Here is a 19,132-nt window from a genome sequence, read left to right as displayed (position 1 = left end):
AACCACTGACCATCATATTTTGCCCCTCCAACGCAGGGACCCTGTAGATTATTATATTACAACAATAACACTTTTTTGAATTGTTATATCACCATCCGTTCCGAGCCTGGAGACAAGCCTGACAACATTTTGAATTTTTGATATCAGCGATCAAGATGGTAACTACAGATCATGTGGCAACGGGAAATCCATCAGACCCGTCCCTGTCCATATGAAAATAGGTGCGTATCGATAATCGAAGTGTGGACCCCCACTGCACATTTATATTCACAGATCACAGATAAATTGGGTTTTTGATCGAGAAATGTACGGCCTAGGATCGTTCGGGCTAAACAAATAAATACTATCAGGGGTTTTCGGGTCTCCGGATCTGCTGCCCACGATAACCCTGCCCATGCCTACATCACCCCGTGAATTGGGAACATCTCCCCCTGCATAATACTATGCAGAGGATGAGATATTCTGCGATAGACGTGGGCAGGAGATCCGGGCTCTTTCAACTCAACAAGAATACTTCTACGTCCTACCCAAAAAACATGAAGAAAACAAAATAAAACAAGAAAAATGAATAAAAGAAAATAAAAGGACAAGAGAAGGAAGGAGAAATTGTAGAGGTCGCAGGACCCAACGCCCGTTTTTCTGCAATTGCAGAGACGATTGACGCAGGAGAGGAACTCAGGGTGGAGAGAGAGAGAGTGAGAGAGAGAGAGAGAGAGGATCAAACCTCTCGGTACCTCGGACATAAATTATAATCGTTCTGAGCGTGAAAGACACAGTGCACATTAATGGATCAGATCTTCAACAAGGTGGGAACCTACTGGTTCACAAACAAAGCCAACAAGGAAATCAATTCCGTCGGCCAGGATCTCAATGTATGAGTTCTCTTCTTTTTCTTTCACCTTGCTAGGTTAGGGTTTCCAATGTGTAGAGAGTCTGAGTTGTTCATAATCAGCCATTCATTGACCAATTCTATGTTTAATCTCATAATTCAATTTGATGCTATCCCTGATAGCATTGTAATGTTATTTCCTTTAATTGATAGGGAACCTGGAACAGAAACGGGCTTTTACGATTTATAGTTAGGTTGAACTTAATTGGTTTAATTTAATCATTAAAACAACAATTTATATCGGGAGAAAGAATTTGATGGGTCCTCGTTCATCAATGTTACTTACTGCATAGATTCTTTTCTTATAATATTTATTTATACATTTTTCTGTATATTTGGAGGCTTGCCTCGAAATTGACTCAACGGCAGAGGGACAACGATCGAGCACCAAAGAACGTCCTAAGAGGGGATTAAGAAACCTACAAGATTTATTAAGTGAAATCAGATATACTTTGTCTTGCGTACAAAAACTGTTTTTTTTTTTTTTTTCCTAATTCCTTTAGTTAAATTTTAGATCTGTTTTAGTGATTAAGCCAATTCGCAGTGCTGTCTTTTGACCTTCTATTTATTTTCACATTTGGAACAAGGTCTTGGTGTTTCCTATTTGGTACTTTTAAGTTACCACTTGACTAGCATATTGAGTGCTTAAAAAGATGAATTCAAAAGAATCTTGGTCGATTCCATCATTAGGGATTAACAATTGGTGACGAATTCTACATAGAGCACCAAGGCTGCAAGTTTGGGGACCTCATGAATGCTCCTTGGGTAATCCAGGTTCATCGACCACTGGGGGAGTCTTCAGTGATGACAATGGTAAGGTAATAAAGTTGTTTTGCTGCCTAGAGGAGAAGGAGACTTGCTAAGAGCTAAGATTGCAATACTAACTCAGACCTCAGATTGGATAATTGGCCACGATATAATTCCAGTGAAAGTGAATTCCATCACAGCCATAGGATGGATGCATGTCCACTTGGGCCTTAAACAACTCCAGTAGGGAGGCCAATCATTGGTATCCAGGCTGAAGGGCCCATTCAATTGAGTCTTAAGATCTGCTAATACATTTGCAGATGCTTTAACTACAGTAAGGATGCCTAGACAGGTAATAATTCTGGACATCACCTAGCTTGGGTTATTTTTGTGGGTTTTGATCATTCTAACTGTTTTATTTATTGTGTTAGTTAATCTTATAATATGGTCTTCATTTTCTAAGTGCCTTCTAAATGAAGGGATCCCAGGGAGAAGAAGTGATCTATTACAAGTTGAAGGGTCTAAAAGAGCTAGGGACAGATAAAAAAGGACATGAGTTAAAGCAGCGAGAAATGATTTAAGGGACCATAGGTTAAGAGCGGACATGGCATGAACAGAACAAAATGGTGTAACAGGGTCCATGTAGCCAACCCCATATAGTTAGGGCTTAGTTCAGTTGAGTTGAGTTCATGTGTTTACTAATCTCCTTGATCTCATTACTAGGGGAAAAACTCAATTTGAAGTATGTTGTGATGGAATTTTTAAAACATTTCCTTTGGTGAAACATTGTAAGACCGATCTATCATATTTTGCACTATTTTACACTCCCTATGGTTATAGGTTGTTTAAACATTCATTTTATCTTGTATTTGGTTTGTAAAGTCCAATGGTAACAAATGATTGTGATTGACCAGCTCAACCACTGAAGCAATTTAATATGTCTAGTGGCTATATAATAATGACACATTCCACTTTTGCTTCAATATGTGAAATCAGTAGTTGTATGCATTCCACTCTTGGTAAGAAATATGTTTTGTCACATCACACATGAGAGTCACTTGAGCTACAAACAATGCATGTTTAGGATCATTGATGCTTATAGTTGAAATGTCAAATCGATGCTTCAGGTAGAAACAGCAATTGTATTGATCAACCCAAAATGTTTCAGGTAGAAAAAATACATTTCTCACCAATTTGTATTCATCAAACCAAAACATTTCAGGTAGAAACAGCAATGGTACCAAAAACAACCTAAAATATGACATATTAGGATGGGGGCATCAAGATGATAAGACTCCCATCTTATTTTATGGTGTCATTGTTAATCAGTCATCCAACATGACATGTAAAGGTTCAAATTGGTGTTGAATGCCTATAAAGTAAACTGTTTCATGAATGATCTCGTCTAGCTGGTAAAAGGTATGTGAATAATGTTGTAGTCTAATCAGTGGAAGAATATCTGGTAGAAGTATGCGAGCAACCAGAGGTCTAGGGTGGGAAATGCACATCCATTCTGAAAAAAAAATGTTCAACAAAGGAATTTACCTCTGGGCTATTGCTATTTAGCATTAGATCATATTGCTTGTGGAATTGGAAAGGGAGCTATCTTTGTTTCTTGCAATAGCATAAGGAGACATTAGATTATACCAATATTTGCTATGTAATATCCATCAAATAAAGAAATCTCCAATCTCTTCGACCAAAGGGGCTTCTGAAAATATTCCCAGAAAAAAACAAAGTGGTATTTCCTGGAGATCCAAGGTGCAATGAAATTGCCCTGTACTAGATGTGACTCGTGTTGTCAAAGGTGCCCATGATACCATTTTAAGTTGTTACCCTGCTACCCTGCTACAGTGCTACTCAAAGGCCATGGTGTGGGATCTTCAACATGGTGCTTGTCATGATTATTGCTAATGGTGATCATTATTAGCGTCATATTGAAGTTCCAGAAAATTTGTTTTCTTTTTTTATTTTTTTAATGTGTATACTCAGAAGTTTAAGTATACATACCTAAACTATTTGTATTTTCCTTGAAAATAACAAATTGTCATTGTACATGCTATCTAGTTCTTTCTCTTTTGTGGTTCCTCCTTTCCTCTTCTTCCTTTTCTGTTTTTATTTTATTTTATTTATTTTTGCTGAAAAAGGTGTTTCATCCGATTTCTTTCTGCCTAATTTCCTTTTTCTTTCATTTTTTAATGTCTATAGTTTGAACTTTAACATACTATAACCTTTCTCTTCTATATGTACTTAACTGCTAATATATGTATGCATATAACACCATTGCTATTAACTATGATACAGTTGAAGGATCAGCATGCATCTCTTCTGGTTAAAAGGGAAATTATCCAATGTTAGTCATAGCTATCTTTTGGTTTGTACACCAAATTAAGTTTGTGGCAAATCACAGAATTCCATTGTTAACCACCTGCTTGAGATTTTCATTGATGTTAAAGTGTCGAGAAATCAGGAAAAACACTGCAGCTTACTGCTATATTTGTTATGTTGTGCTGCTTGTCTAGCCTAATTATTCCCTGCAGTAAAATCTGACACTGCTGTGTCCTTGGCATATGGCTTTCTCTTTTCTCCTTGATATCCTTGGAAGGAAATGCCAAAAAGACAAGTCAAATTGTTTTTTCTTGGCTGAACAGCCTGAATAACTTACGAATATTGGTTGGGCTTAGGTCATCAAGGTCTTTGCTAGCTGAAGTTTTGCTTGGATCACCAAGTCCACTTCAGATGATATCTTCATTTGATCCCAAAATTTGCAAGCCTGTGAAACCCTCCAAATGTTAGTCATCAAAGAAAAGGAAGTCAATGCAAGCTTGAATTTATTATATTTTGATACCGATCATATAAATAATGTAGGAATATAAGGCTTAGGTGATCATATTCATGTAGCTGATGCTTATAATTGGGATGAGGCTTAGATGATGATGATGGTGGTGGAGGTTAGGGATAGATTCAAGTTGAGCCGAGCCAAATACCTAGCTATAAGAGCTCGGCTTGCCAAAACAATGTTAGGCTCAAGCCTGAGCTCTTGAACTCAAATTCGACTCAGCTCAAAAGCTCACAAGTTCGAATTCGGCTCGAGCTTGATTGCAAGCATAGCTTCCTATTAAAAATAAAAAGTATACATATAAAAATTATTTTTTATTTTACATACAAAAAATAAGAATTATAAAAATTATTTGTTATTATATATAAAAAACAAAATATTATATATAAAAATATTATTATACATATAATAAAAAATATATATAGGCTCGATTAGGCTCATGAGCCAAGCTTCATTGGGCTTGAGCTCGGCTTGAAGGTCAGTTTAAATCCAGCCAAATCAAGCTTTTCACGAGCTGAGCTCGAATAGCTCGTGAAAAGTTCGATTCATTTCCACAGCTAGTGGTGGTGGTGGTGGTGGTGGTGGTGATGATGATGATGATGATGATGATGATGATGATGATGATGATGTTGATGATGGTGATGGTGATGAATTTATTAGGGATGCTAATCGGATGCCTCACTTAAATTTGCACAACATCTAGTCCAGGTCCTCAGGCCAAGCCTATTCAAATTTTGACTAATTCTCAACTCAATCCCACCCAAGTTGTGGTCCTATAATTTATGTTAGCATCCCTAAAAAAGTTTGACTTAGCTTGGGTACTAAGCAGCAGTATTAAGCTCAAGCCTGGCTCAGGGCTAAGTGATCTTGCCTGGTTTAATGGCATGCTTTCATGCTGTCATGTCTCATTACTCCACATAGACTTCTTCCACACACAACTGCCTTCAGCAATTACTTGGGTAGTTCTACTAACTTAAGTAGTTTCTAGCTAACTAATTTGCACAGTTGAAATTTCCCACATATGCCAAGAAAGAACAAATTATTTATATGTATGTTGTTGGTTGTTGCAATTAGGCCTAGGACAATTGCTTATTTTGGCATGAGCTGCTGCTTTTATTAGGCCAAGTTATTATTCATTTGTTCAAGTTTTGGAGAAGGCAAGAGAACAGCTGATTATTCAGTTTAACTTAACAAGATGGGTGAGATATTTTCATGTTGTGTACTTGATATCTGAAGAGCTTCGTTTATTTGCTGATGCTTTAGTCATTATCTGCTTTGGTTCGGTCTGCAGTTTTGTTTGGTATTAGCTATTTAACATAGATCATTTTGTTAACTACTTGCTGACATCAACTTCTTACATATTACAGTCATTGTCAAACAGTATTGAAGGGGGAGCCAAATGGTTGGTTAATAAAATAAAAGGTGCATATTCCTTCCCTTTTTCTATTTCCCTTGTTTCTCTTTTTTCACCATTCCATTTACATGATCAGCAATACTGTTTAGTATGGTTATCCTTGCCTGGAATTCAGTCATCCTCTGCTGGGGGGCTCTTTGAATTGGGTGGGTGAAAAAATTTTCTTTCTCAAAATTAATGTATGATTGTTGGGTTACCTTTTAGTTGGGGACCAGATTGTTCCTGCCTGGAATTTGGAAACCAGTTTCCGTGACCTAATTAAGTGCATCCATACACATTTTGTGTAGTAGAGGCTCAACCAGAAAGAGTTAACATGTCCAAAGGATCTATACAATTGAATTCCCTCCTCCTCTTCCTCTTTTATGAGTTTCCTTTATGGATGGGGCAGTGAGAACTGAAAGGATGTGGATGAAGGCGATTAAATTGAACCCCTATCTACCCCCTGGATAGATTGCAACTTGAACCCCATGAAGCCACTGTTGTTGTCACTGTAATATGCCCTTGGAAATAAATGAAAACAAGCACAATGGTTAAAATATGCATATTTTCCTCCTATTCTGAATAAAATTCTGCCATATTTCCAATTCAATGGTTGTATACTACTTGCAGGGAAAATGCAAAAGCCATTGCCAGAGCTGTTGCAGGAGTATGACATGGCAGTAGGCATCTTCCCTCGTGATGCTACAAACTATGAGTTTAATGAAGAGACAGGGAAGTTAACTGTATTCATACCATCTATCTGTGAAGTTGGGTACAAAGACTCATCCGTCTTGCGTTTTGCCACAACCGTGACTGGGTACCTGGAAAAAGGAAAACTATCTGATGTTGAAGGAATTAAGACAAAGGTGGTGATCTGGGTGAAAGTGACCAGCATTTCTACCGATGGATCAAAGATCCATTTCACAGCAGGAATGAAGAAATCCAGGAGTAGAGAGGCGTATGAGGTCCTTCGGGATGGTGTAATTGTAGACAAGTTTTAACTGTATCCGAATGGGAATGTGTGCGAATCATACCCTTTCTGAATCCTCTGTCCCTCTCCTGTTAAAAGGGCATTGATGGTCATATGCCGAATCTTTAGAGTGACCTTATTTGTTAGAAACGTCTCTGCTTGTATGGACTATAAACCTTGGCCGTCTTTTGTAATGGAACTCAAGTTGTAGTTTCTGCAATACCATTTACAAGTTATAATCTATAAATTCCAACTTTGCTATCTGAAAAGCTGAATGTGGAAACAAAGCATTCACTGAGAACACAAGGGTTGACGTCAAATGGTTATAAACGCTAGTTAGTACTCCAACCCAAGCTCATCAGAAGAGGAAAAAACAAAACAAAATTATAATCTCCATTCCGATATTTTAAATTTGGAAAATTTGCCAGTTCCCACGAATCCAGAACACTCGAAATTTTCCAGTTCCCACGAATCCAAAACACTCGAAATTATTACGGACAAGTATAGATTTGTCCAATGCAGATTTCTGATTTACACTGTAGAACTATAAACATTCAAATGGACAACAACCCACACTCTATGGAACGAGAGTCTGGAATTGGAATCCGAATGGATTTTTTCAATTCCAACTGTTTGATTGGATGAACTTGGATTCCATTTCCATTCGATTCCTTGTGGAATGACATTCCCTGGACATTCTCTCCCCCTCCGAATTCTAATTCCCAATCCAATTCCTGTGAACCAAATAGATTATACGATCCAGTCCGACTATGAACCAAGCGGACCCGAAATACATTGAGCTCTCGGCCCCTTCTCCCTGTTAGTGATCGTAAGCGCAAGTGCGTAACTACCCATGCGGCCAAGTTTGAATCTGAAATATCAATTTAATAAAATCAGAATAACTAAAAGAAAATTGCGATGGCATCTCAATCTCAGAAGCTTTTTTTTTTTCTTTCTTTCTTTCTTTTTGGTAATAAGAAATTCATTAATCAGCATCAAGAAGTTCTTTGATTCTCTTTTTATCCCCTTTTATAATTTGCCATCAATTTTGGATTGCAGTGGCTGGGGGTGGTGGTTGTCTTAATCTCCTCAGCTGATCGATCCAGCGATCTTCAGGAACTCGCTCTGCCCAATCTGGCGTCAAACCTCCGAAAGAGATACCACGCATCGCCTCCATGATCCTCGATGCATTCTCGGGTGTTAGAGGGGCGTTTCGACGGCTCTCGTCCTCTCTGAAAGCCCTTGCTATCGCCGAATCCGAAGCCTCTCTGATCCTCTCTTCTTCTTCCTCCTCTTCATTTTCATGGTCGTCGCCGTTCAGATTCAGGGACGCGATTCCGTTCTCTGCTCGATGAACGTAGCCATTAGAAAGTGAGTGAAAATTAGGGCTTCCAAAAGCGAAGGAATCGAAGTGGGTCGAATCGTGATTGAGATCCCCTTTATCTTCGACCGACATCTCTTGCTCGGGATCGCCTTCGTCGTTGTCGTCGACGGCGGAGATCGGTTGGTAGTAATTTCCAGCTTCATCAGAGTTCGTGTCGGAATCGCTTCCACCGTTCTCTGCCATGCAAGAAAAAAAGGGAAAATATAAAATCATTTGAAATGCGTAAAAAATTGAAGGAAAGGTTCATGTTAATTTAGAGATTAAATATTATTACCTTGAAACCCGTCAGCAGTGATCGACATTTCACCTGATAAGCCTGGGACTACGACTACGAGATGTTCTGGGAAACGACTGGAGTACTCTGAGAGAGAAGAGACCCGGAGCGGAAAAGCTCGAGAGAAGAAGATACCCGCGTAACTTCAACTGTTCAACAGATGTAGTGACGAAACTACCCTTATACACGTGATTAGATGTCTGATGTGTGATGTCTCAGCGCTTGATAAAGTACAAGATATTACAGTCTACATCCGTGCTCCCCATGCATTGATTAAGATCGGAGCGCGCGTTGGCTGATATATAATAAAATAAAAACCAATGCACCAGCCGGGAATCGAACCCGGGTCTGTACCGTGGCAGGGTACTATTCTACCACTAGACCACTGGTGCCTGTTGATGGGAGCCATATTGAATCGTTTTTTTCAAAACAATCCGAAATAAAAAATGAAACGCAATGTCTTAAGCACTTGCTTCTAAAATACAACAATGTATAAAGCTAAAATACTTTTAATCCTCAAAGCACAATTTGTACTGCTTTCTGCTTACATCTGGCATTTAAAAGCACAAACCCAGTAGCTTACCCAAATGCAACCATATTTGTCAACTACAGTTTTTGAAATCATGGCTCTATGTCAAATAATAACTCAACTCCTGAACAAATATGCTATACAACCCAATACTAGCTGAGAATTTATTTTAGTAAACTATGGAGGTATTCATCTACATGATTGGTTTTGTTTTTAAAATAGAAAGAAGCCACCACATCAACAAAATCAATATAATTTGTTGATCAGATGGGGCAACTTTTGTTTTGAAAACAAAACCATACGCGAACACCCCCTATATTAGCTGAGAAGTTTATTTCCTAAAAGGAGATATTGGATTACATAATACAAAGATGGGCATCAGGTGAACTATAAAGTTATAATTGATGATTCTTAACAAAATTGCCCTTTAAAGTGATTAGTACATCGATTATCATATTATTCAACATGTAAAATTATTTGTATTAGATAAAATATTCAGTTTATACTCTCTTAATTTTGCAGCTCAAGTGAACTATAAAATTGCATAATGTTGGTTAGAAAACCTGCAGACCCCAGTAACAAAGTCCAATCCATATCCAAGTTTTGCTTGGGGTAGGGGATGTTTGATTGGAGGAACTGATTTGCCAAAGCTTATTTCTAAATTTGCCACATCAGCCAGTCTCCGCATCGCATGAAAAACCATAGAATTGGTGAATGCTGATTTATGTGATCTGAAATGATGCCCTAAACTTTGGGAGATAACTTTACAATGAGGAGAGTGAAATTTTCAAATTGATTTCTGAAAGAGCAACTCTAATCTTCCCTCAATACTGGGTCAGCCATTAGGCACCATGTCAACCTGACATATGGGACCAACCCATGTGTATGGGAGCTAATTGGTGTATTAAAATTGGCTCTATTGTGCAAGTACAACCGAAGATGATTTGAATTTGATGATATGTGGTATAATGTTGCTAGCGGATAGTTTGGACATTGGACTGAGTAGGTCATCTGATCAAGCTGCAAGAGAAAGAAATCAGTGTCTAGGTTGCTTGACTCGGGGTGGGCATTCTAATGCTTAAGTTAGCGAACAGTGTTGAGAGAGCGAAAAAGCTAGAGAACTGTGAATGCTAAGTTGCGCATACCTTATGAGGTTGAAGGTGAGACCCTTATATAAGCGGGCTGCCATGAGCCTCACGAAATATGTCCAAGATTTCTGGCCCATCTGGTTCGGAGGTGGTTTCATGCCTAGAGGTGGACTCTACGTAAGCAGGTAGTGCTTATTCAATCGTGCCCAAAGCGAGTGGGGTGATAACCAGCTCTTCTGATGTGGCATCGTGATCTTGTGGAAGTTAGAGACAATAACCCGTTTAAGGAAAAGATCACCCCCCACAAGTCGCTAGCTGAACTTAGGTTAAGTCAGCAAAAGCAGATCGCCTCTCATGCCGACCTGATGTCTTACTGGGCCAGGGCAATTCGGTGGAAGAAGGTTGTCTCTTACACTAAGAGGCGACCTAATGTCTTGCTAAGGCCAAGGCAGTTCGATGGAAACAAGTTGTCTCTTACATTGACCTGAAGTCTCGCTTAGCTATTTGCAGTTCAATCTATTGGGGTGGTGCCAAGATCGCTGATGCAATTATAAAATGTCTGAAGTAATCTACTTACGTAGTATGTTATTACCCTCATTAGAATCCAATGCTATTATGCTATTGCCTTCAATCATAATTCATATTTAGAATTATTTTATGTCACATGATGAGGTACAATGGGAGAGATGAGAGTGATATAAAATCATGTGATAGGGGAGCTCTTAAAGAGTTAGAAAAAGAAAAAAAAAAAACAAGTGCGATCAAGCGATTTATTTTTTTTAATGGGTATGATACCAACCCATTCAACTCTCACCTTTGGATGACAAAGATTTAAACTGAAGCAGTCATGTAGGCATTTTCTTTTTCTTTCCTTTTTTTTTTGGGGGGGGGTCCAATAAGTAAATAAGCAATCAAATGAAATTAACCCACCTCAATCCCTAAATACTTGGTAAAGATCTAATATTTTCTGCTGTCACCTAACGGGGAATTGCTTTGACCAACAAATAACTGAACATGTGGACAACGAATCAACAAAATTTCACAGATTGGTCAAGATACCAATCATGAACCACCTCAACTAATTTATCATTAACATTATTAAATCTGGAAACAGCAATTTATATAATACAATATAACTTCGATCTGATCCTCAATGCACGTCAATGGAAATTTCTAAGGGATGTGTGCGATTTTATCTGCCACTGCTGCGGTAAAGTACCCTTTCGCCATTGATCAGATTGAGGTATCTGCTCTGTAGGTACAACAGAGAAATGCTGGTTCCCTTTTGTTTACAGTTTCTTAAAAAGCACTGCTGCCGCTGCTGTCACCATTGAGTTCTTCAAAGAAGGCTTTTGATGCTTCATAGGTGGACCAGCAGATGGCGGCAGCAGGAGCATGAAACAGCATCCTGGGTTTCCATCCCCTTATAAGCCCAGCATAACCATCTTTTCTCACTATGGTCCGTATCACATCTGCTGTAGAGGTGGTAGAAAATCTGTCACATCCACAGACACCCTGTGTAGCCAAATAACAAAGAAAAACTGTAATAAGATAACTAAAAGTCTGGAAAAGAAAATATCCAGCCGGACAAGTGGATATAGGAAATTTGTTTTTACAAGCCAACATTGTGCTAGTTATAAGTTCGTTTCAAAATCGGACAAATCAATTGAATGCGAGGGTGTTTTCCATGGTTTCTGTGCACAAGCTAAGTATCTTAACTCCATTGATTGCAAGAAATAAATCTTTTCTCAAGCAAGAACATCATGACTAAAAACTAAAAACCAATGGAAGAATTGCATAGAAGAGATCACAATACCGCAGACCCAGTAGTGCCATACTGCTTAAGACATAAGTTGGCAAATAACGTGAAGCTGACTGAATCATGGTGCAGAAAGCAAACACCCACCATAGCTAGAGATTACAAGTTAGGCAATCGAAAAGGAGGCAAGGACTCTTAACAGCTCATGAAGTTCCAATGACCCATTACCACTAGCTGGGATGGTCACTCTGCACCTCTCAATGGTAAGGTCAGTGGACCTCACCTGGACCTTCTGTCCCCAGCCCTTGTCTGTGAATACTAAAAGGAAAAAACAGAAACACAAAAAAAAAAGAAAAAACTTTAAAGTTAAATCCAAGTCAAGCCAACTGAAACTCAGGATAACACCACTTGGAGATCAGAAGTGCTTCCTCTGCTGCCCAGCAATGCTAAAGACATAAATTTGTTTTCTCGTGCACCTTAGAAATGGAACATGCACCACATACCACATATCTGGAACATTCTACCATTTGAGTGGGCCCCACACACATATGTTCCATATAAGTGGTATAAGATTGATTTTTAAGGGATACATAAAAAAGTTGCATACTTGCATCCTTATCATTTCCCCAACTGGAAAAACCATGTTCTCTATGAGCACAGAGAAGAATGTGAAATATAGAAGATTGTTGATAAGTTGATGCATTATTAGAGCTTCAAGCATCCAAGTCCACTAGCAGGTATTTTTGGGAGGGATAGACTGGATACAAACCTATCCTTGGGCGTTTTTTGCAGAGTGGCCGCTCTTAGACTCGAACCTATGTTCTCATGCTTGTCAGCTCAACATTTTACCATTACGCCAAGTCACCAAGCAATGTAAAAAGCCCTCTTGTTGGCTGCTGCTATATATCGCTGAACCATAAATTTAGTCTTCTAGAGTCATTTCACTAACTGCTTAATCATTCTTACTTTTTCCTCGAAAGCAATTTAAATCTGTACCTATACGTTTTTGCTGTCTACCAACAAAATCTAAAACCAATAGCTTTTATATTCCCCCTCCAAGTACCTGTATGTCTTTCTTTTCTTTCTTTTAAAACTATAAAACATGGGTGTCAAGGTTTCAAGAGACTGCCTTGTCACCTGATCTCATAGTCCAATGTTATTGCCTCTTAGCCACTGCCCGCCTTAGACAATGTTGCTTTGGTGATGCTTAGGCCATACTGCTTTAATAATCATCAACTACTAAGACCCAACATGGTCAAACACGAATTAGGACTGCACCTTAAAAATATTTTACCTGTAAACAAAATAGTGTCTAAATTATCTTCAATAAACAAGTGATAGCATATGAGTTGCCATTAAGGACATTAGGGTTAGGTAGCTAGGTATAGGGACAAAAGTGCTCACATTTGCTGTCTGTATACCATCATTTATAAATATAATCAGTAGTGAATGATTGTTAGTGTTCAAAAAGGGGAAAAAAAACATATGAGTTGTCATTAGGATAATACCAGGGAATAGCATTTGCTAAGCATATATAAATAACAAACTTTAGGGCTTCAATTTGCAACCTGCCTCTGTGCCAATAGACGAGTAACTTCTAATAGTCACACAGTTATGTTTTATATCATTTAAAGCATAAACAAAGAAAAAAACATCAGGAACCACTTTATACCATCAAGAATGTATACTTTCTTGTATATTGTTTTACTATCCAAACATCTTTTCTCTCGATGGATGTTCAAATCTCATTGCCCCTTCCCACTTGAGGTCATGGTGCTCCCAAGCTTCATAAAACAAACCATTTTGCAAGATGTGCAGGACTGAGTGTTAAATGTTCTGTGTCTCATAAGAAAGGTTGGTAGCCATCTGCCATCCAAAGTAGATTAAGTATGTCATAAGTTGCATATTTCATGCAGCTATACTATACTTGCTAGAGTCCACAATCCACCAAGAAGGCCCCACAAACATTCGGCATCAACTATACTTGAATGGTACACAATACAGAGATCAATTATTTTTACCAATTCACTTAAAATGGTAAAATGTGCATATCCGACTGCATAGCTGGTTTCATAATCTACCTTCACTTGCTAGTCCATTGACCACTACTGAGTGCCTTCATACAAAAGAAATTAGATGGGGTGGGATGTGGGGATTTACTGCATCTTTAATAACTATGTTTTGAGATTATAATTTCGTAAACATGCCACAGTCCACATTAATGCCAATGTTCAAAGCTATGTATGTGGGTTTCCTCCATTACAGTACAACACATACACCATTTATTGAAATAAAGTATATACTATTAAGCCTGTAAGGCTTGTCTAAGGGGCTGTCAAATCATCCATCCTCTCTCAATTTTCATGTCCCTCTAAGTTACCCTAGATCGGTTCCTTTTTCTTCTCATTTCCTTCCATTAGTCTCCAATTAAGTTGTCTACACACATACCCACCCACCCACCTACATTCTCCCTTTGTTATCTTTGAACTACAAATTAGACTAAGGTTTGATTCTTGGCATCCTGAAATCCCTCTCCCAGAATGCATTTTAAGCCTAAGGGGGCATTCTTTTTTCGGATTTTGAGAGAGGGGGGGGGGGGGGGGGGGGGGGAGTTGGCCAATGGGATTTTGGTTCCCATTGACCAAGAATCCCATGTTCTTTTTTCAGATTTATGTGGGGACCAAGGAAAGTTTATTTTCCTGGGTACCACTTACCCGGGTAAGCGATACCCATCTCCTAGGTGGGTAAATAACTTTCCCACCTAGGGGGGAAGTTGCCAACACTTGAATGGGACAAAAATGCCCTTTTTAATAATGGATTTTTATGACTAAAATGGTCGTTGCCTTATTTACACGAGAAATAAAATAACATGGGTAAATGCACTTACCGGGGTAAGCGGGGCCTAAGAACAACCACTTTGTGGGAAAAAATCCAAATGCAGTTAATTCCTCTCAAGACCCTAGATAGCTAGGACCAACATTGGGTAATGGCCCTTTTTCAACTTATCTTTCCAAGATATGTGTCTGTGTGTGCTTTTTTTTTTTTTATTTCTCCACTTTCACAGAACGGGTGGTCATTATCATCAAAACCCAAATCACAAAATAACATAGAGAAACAGCATCAGAATTTATCTTACTTATTATAGGATAAACATCTCTACTTAATTCAAGAAAGTATTGAGGTGAAGAATAAAAGTAATAGTGGCTGCAAGGTCAGATCATTGAATTTTCATAGAACAAAGAAGCAGCAATCCATGTCTGAGGCCAAAGATTGAGAAAAGCAAAGCCAAATCCATACCTTTCTCAAGCCAGCAATTGGGTTTTCACAAATCCATGTGAAATCCAACCCAATTTCATGGGCCTGCAAATATTCATCGGTAAGCACAAGCCTAGTAAATTGGGGCAAGTTTCAAAAAAAAAAGCCCATTCACAGCACTCCCAAAAATTTTAGTTGTCAACGCACATGGACCGGATTTGATATACAAGAGATTTATTTTGTACTGAAATCTTTTCAAGATTTGACTGGGTTCTTAAGATTTGTTGGATATCTGTAGCATTTTGATTGTGAAAATAAATAAATTGTAAATGTAACACCACATCCTAGAAGCACATAGAATCCGGCCCAAGCAGGAAAATTGATTAAGCTCGTTTGAAAACCATACCATAAGCCTAGAAGCCTATTCACCTTCTAATTCAGTAGTTCCAAACGTCATATCTAGCAATTATGACAATTCGCTGCTTGTTCAAGTGCCCAGAAAGTAACAAGATAGAACTGATTGGTGATAAATACATAACCACATACCAAAATGAAGTATAAGTGTACAACATATTCTACCAAACAAAAGTACAAAGTAACAGTAATAAAGAACCTAAAAGTTTTTACCTGGCACTGCAACTGGGTCTTGACAACATCGAGCGGTGTTGTCACAGCAGCAGCCAAAGCCCCAGCTGCGGCCCCAGCCGTGGCATGGACTACCAGCCGCTCATCACTCGCACTCTCCGGTGATATTTCCATCAACCCCCTCTTGGCAGCCTCGTACGTCGCAAAATGAACGGCAGTATACGGGGCATTCATCAACACAGTAGTTCGATACGAGGCATAAAACGCCTCAAAACCCTCTTCTCTCAACACCCTTCTAACACAATCCATCACTCCTCTGTAAGGACTACTTCTCAGTTGCAACCTCTGCTTCACCATATCCATGGGCGTGAACACGGCATCACTCGCAAAAGTAGCAAACACTCCCGAAACAGCGTGGGCAGCCGAATTGTTTGGATTCCCAGATGACAAGTACTCTTTGAAAAACTCGTAGACAGAAAAATAAACTGCGTGAGCGGGAGCGGCACCAAGAGCCATCGCACCAATTCCTCGATAGAGGCCGATTGTGCCTTCATGCTGCAAAACTGATCGAAGGGCTTGCCGGAGGCCAAAGGACTGATGAGAATGGCAGGACCCGAGGGCCTGCATGCGTGTTTTAAGGGTATCAACTGGGAACATCGCCATGTGTTCCACGCAGCCGGCGATAGAGCCGGCGATCATGAACTGCCAGAATTCAAGGCCATCGTGGGAAGCAACGGTGATCTCGGGGTGGAAATCGGAGGGTTGAGGGACTGCTCGAAAGTCGGGGTTCTGATGGAACTTGGGAGAGGTGTCCGTGGCCATGTAGATGAATTTGAGGGATGATGATAGATTGAAGTAGGATGGTGTATAAAAGAGAGTCGGAACTCGGAAGGATTAGGGTTTGGAGATCGCTTCCGGATTTGGTTGATTCGGGTTGTCGCCATACACAATTATTTTTGAGAGAGAGAGAAAGAGAGAGAGGTGGAGTCACATCCGATAGAGAGATTATACAGAGAGAATCAAAGGGGTGGTAGTAGCTTTCATGATCTTTTACACCTTTGACAAAGATATTATCAGAAGATAGGATTTCCAAGAAGAAGAAGAAATAGTAGAAGACGAAGGAGAAGAAGATCATACGCGGGAGAGCCGAGAGCGTATGCAGAAAAAGAAAAATCAGAAACACTTTCTAGCCAGACGAGAGATCCTTGCAAAGTCCAAACTCCAGACTTTCCTCTTTTGTCAACTAAAAAGGTTGAATTTTTAACGTACAAAAAACAAAAATTAAAATTAAATTCTTGTACGGTAATAAAAGTCCAGCTTGTTAGGAGATGCACTGTGCACGCAGACCTAAATAGGATTTTTGGTAACGGATAACTCATTTTCTTGTAATCGTTTTTGGGCCTGTACAATGGGCTTTGCAACAGAATTGGGCTTTGAAACCCGACATACTTTTTTCTGAACCCTTGGGTAATTGGGTTACTAACTAGCCTGATTGTTCCTAGGCCTTATTTACGATTTTTTTTTTCTTTTCTATTTTTTGATAATGGACTAACAAAGTGACTTGGATCTTGGGTTGGGTTCTATATTATGCCAGTTAGTGTTTTTTTAATGCCTCTCTATAGTTGCGTCTAGTGAAGGAATATCTTCTTTGCTTGTGGGAATATTGCCTTTAAGAATCAAACAATAACTTAAAAGATTGTTTCTATCGAATCGGTCAATCAGAAGTTCAGAACCCAGAAGTGACATTGTCCCTCTCTTCATCCAATTGGGATTTATGATAGAGCTGTAAACGGGTCGGATTCGGATCTATTAGAATACATTTGAATCCGGCCTTTATTGTTCTTGAACTTGTAGGGACTATGGATCAAATACTTCATATTAAGGAACTTATGGGCAATGTCGCACTGGGTCCGGTCCTATTTGTATTTAACTTTCTTCATTATTTAGGAGATCCTCATAAAATGAACTGATTTTTCATCTTTATTTTCTTTTGCTTTTGTTGTTTCGCATAAAGCCAATATGCCAAATTTCATTTATGGTTTTCTTTTATTCTCACGTTTATATTCATTAATTAATCATTTATTCATTTAAGGGGTATTTGACAATATGGTTGGTTTTGATTTTTTGAAAACAAAAACAAAAACAAAATCAACCATGTCACATCCCCTCAAGGCCTTACTTTTTCAGCAACCTGCTTCTACGAACATAAGTTTTAATCATAATAAAACAAAGGTAAATTTCTAATCAGTCCCCAAACTTTAAAATGTGTCCCTGCAATACACACTTTTAAATTGTGTATAATAGGTTTCAATTATCCATTATCATCTGTTAATAGATAAATGAAATGATAGAAATACCCATTAGGTGTTACTAATTTTTTTTACCTGCCACTTCCATATAAACAAATTCAAGAGCTGAGCAGCTTGAAATGAAAGTGTTTCAGATGCAGCGATTATAGCTGAGAATTGTCGCATTCATTAATGCTGAGTTCTTACAGTCTTCTTTTGCATGTTCAGGGAGCGGGAGCTTCAACGGTTGATCAGTGTCCGGTTTCATAATCATTTTCTCCCTTTCTTTCTTTTAACACTCAGACAAAATGGGTAAAATGGTCAAAAAAATATAATAAATGACATTTTTACTATTTTAAAATTATTTAAATCGTAAATTAATGGTAGGAACCTGTTAAACACAATTTGAAATTTCAGAATATTATAGAGACACATTTTAAAGTTCAGAAACTGACTTGACATAACTCCCAAAGTACAAGATAATAGATCATTCCCATACCATAACCCCTCCACCCCACCCCAAACCAGCAACCATATCAATCGATGAACCACCCATCACTTGGCATAAGAAATTGAAATAATATATTTTATTTAGTACTTTTTCCTAAATTAAATTTTAAAAATGACTAAAACATTTAAAACAAATACTTGAGTATGTTATACACTATTAACAATTTGGTGGGAGTCTTTAATGAAAGAGTCCGACCATGATGGCATGAGAAGGCATGATACTTAAAAGTTGATAACCAATCAACGGGTGTGATAGAAGGAAGTGATAAGCAATCAACTGGTATTTCTGGTCAGACAGACCCTTCTTCTTCTGGCATTATAAAATTTTCCTTAAAAATATGATATTTAAACCAATTTCACCAATAAATATGTTTTGGATTTTATATACACAGATGCATGTTATTCCATATATGTGCCAGTGTTTTTATTTTTCTTGCTGATTGATTGTTTATTACTTTACCATTTCTCAATGATTTATTTTTATGGAGAAATACGGATACACCCGATGGAGAAAAGTTTATGTGCTAGTGTATTCGTGTGGTGGACACTGAAGCAGGGTCGCGTGTTAGAGAGAAAAGGTATTGTCCTAGTCTTATCTTCTAAAAGCAAAGTCGAGACTTGA

At 38.5% G+C, this 19,132-nt stretch overlaps 3 protein-coding genes and 1 non-coding gene across 5 annotated transcripts; 1 reads left to right on the top strand and 3 right to left on the bottom strand.

Moving 5' to 3' along the window:
• Positions 1-412: 412 nt before the first annotated feature.
• On the top strand, positions 413-7,107 carry LOC148868582 (uncharacterized protein At5g01610-like). Its single transcript, XM_088967375.1, has 3 exons — positions 413-872; positions 5,843-5,897; positions 6,499-7,107. Exons 1-3 carry the CDS (start codon positions 786-788, stop codon positions 6,867-6,869), a joined length of 513 nt encoding a protein of 170 aa, XP_088823501.1. The 5' UTR covers positions 413-785; the 3' UTR covers positions 6,870-7,107.
• A 644-nt stretch (positions 7,108-7,751) lies between these two features.
• Positions 7,752-8,733, bottom strand: LOC148868581 (uncharacterized). Its single transcript, XM_088967374.1, has 2 exons — positions 8,497-8,733; positions 7,752-8,398 (listed from the first exon to the last, which is right to left on the bottom strand). The coding sequence occupies exons 1-2, from the start codon at positions 8,522-8,524 to the stop codon at positions 7,881-7,883; spliced, it is 546 nt and encodes a 181-aa protein (XP_088823500.1). The 5' UTR covers positions 8,525-8,733; the 3' UTR covers positions 7,752-7,880.
• Positions 8,734-8,817: 84 nt separating this feature from the next.
• Positions 8,818-8,888, bottom strand: TRNAG-GCC (transfer RNA glycine (anticodon GCC)). The gene has a single exon. It is a non-coding gene; the product is annotated as a tRNA-Gly (tRNA).
• A 2,262-nt stretch (positions 8,889-11,150) lies between these two features.
• LOC148868579 (uncharacterized) lies at positions 11,151-16,986 on the bottom strand. 2 transcript variants are annotated; one of them, XM_088967985.1, is made up of 2 exons: positions 15,755-16,986; positions 11,151-11,628 (listed from the first exon to the last, which is right to left on the bottom strand). In XM_088967985.1, the coding sequence occupies exons 1-2, from the start codon at positions 16,532-16,534 to the stop codon at positions 11,413-11,415; spliced, it is 996 nt and encodes a 331-aa protein (XP_088824111.1). In that variant the 5' UTR covers positions 16,535-16,986; the 3' UTR covers positions 11,151-11,412. The 2 variants fall into 2 exon arrangements, with proteins under 2 accessions (XP_088824111.1, XP_088824112.1); XM_088967986.1 differs by lacking the exon at positions 11,151-11,628 and adding an exon at positions 13,412-13,738 and having other exon boundaries at positions 15,755-16,921.
• Positions 16,987-19,132: the final 2,146 nt, after the last annotated feature.

The sequence above is a fragment of the Nelumbo lutea genome, chromosome 2 (genome assembly GCF_056320005.1).
Source record: "Nelumbo lutea isolate HS-2025 chromosome 2, American lotus-T2T, whole genome shotgun sequence".
Classification (NCBI taxonomy): domain Eukaryota; kingdom Viridiplantae; phylum Streptophyta; class Magnoliopsida; order Proteales; family Nelumbonaceae; genus Nelumbo; species Nelumbo lutea.
Note: the sequence above shows the minus strand (reverse complement) of the source record. Positions and strands in the feature narration are given on the sequence as shown.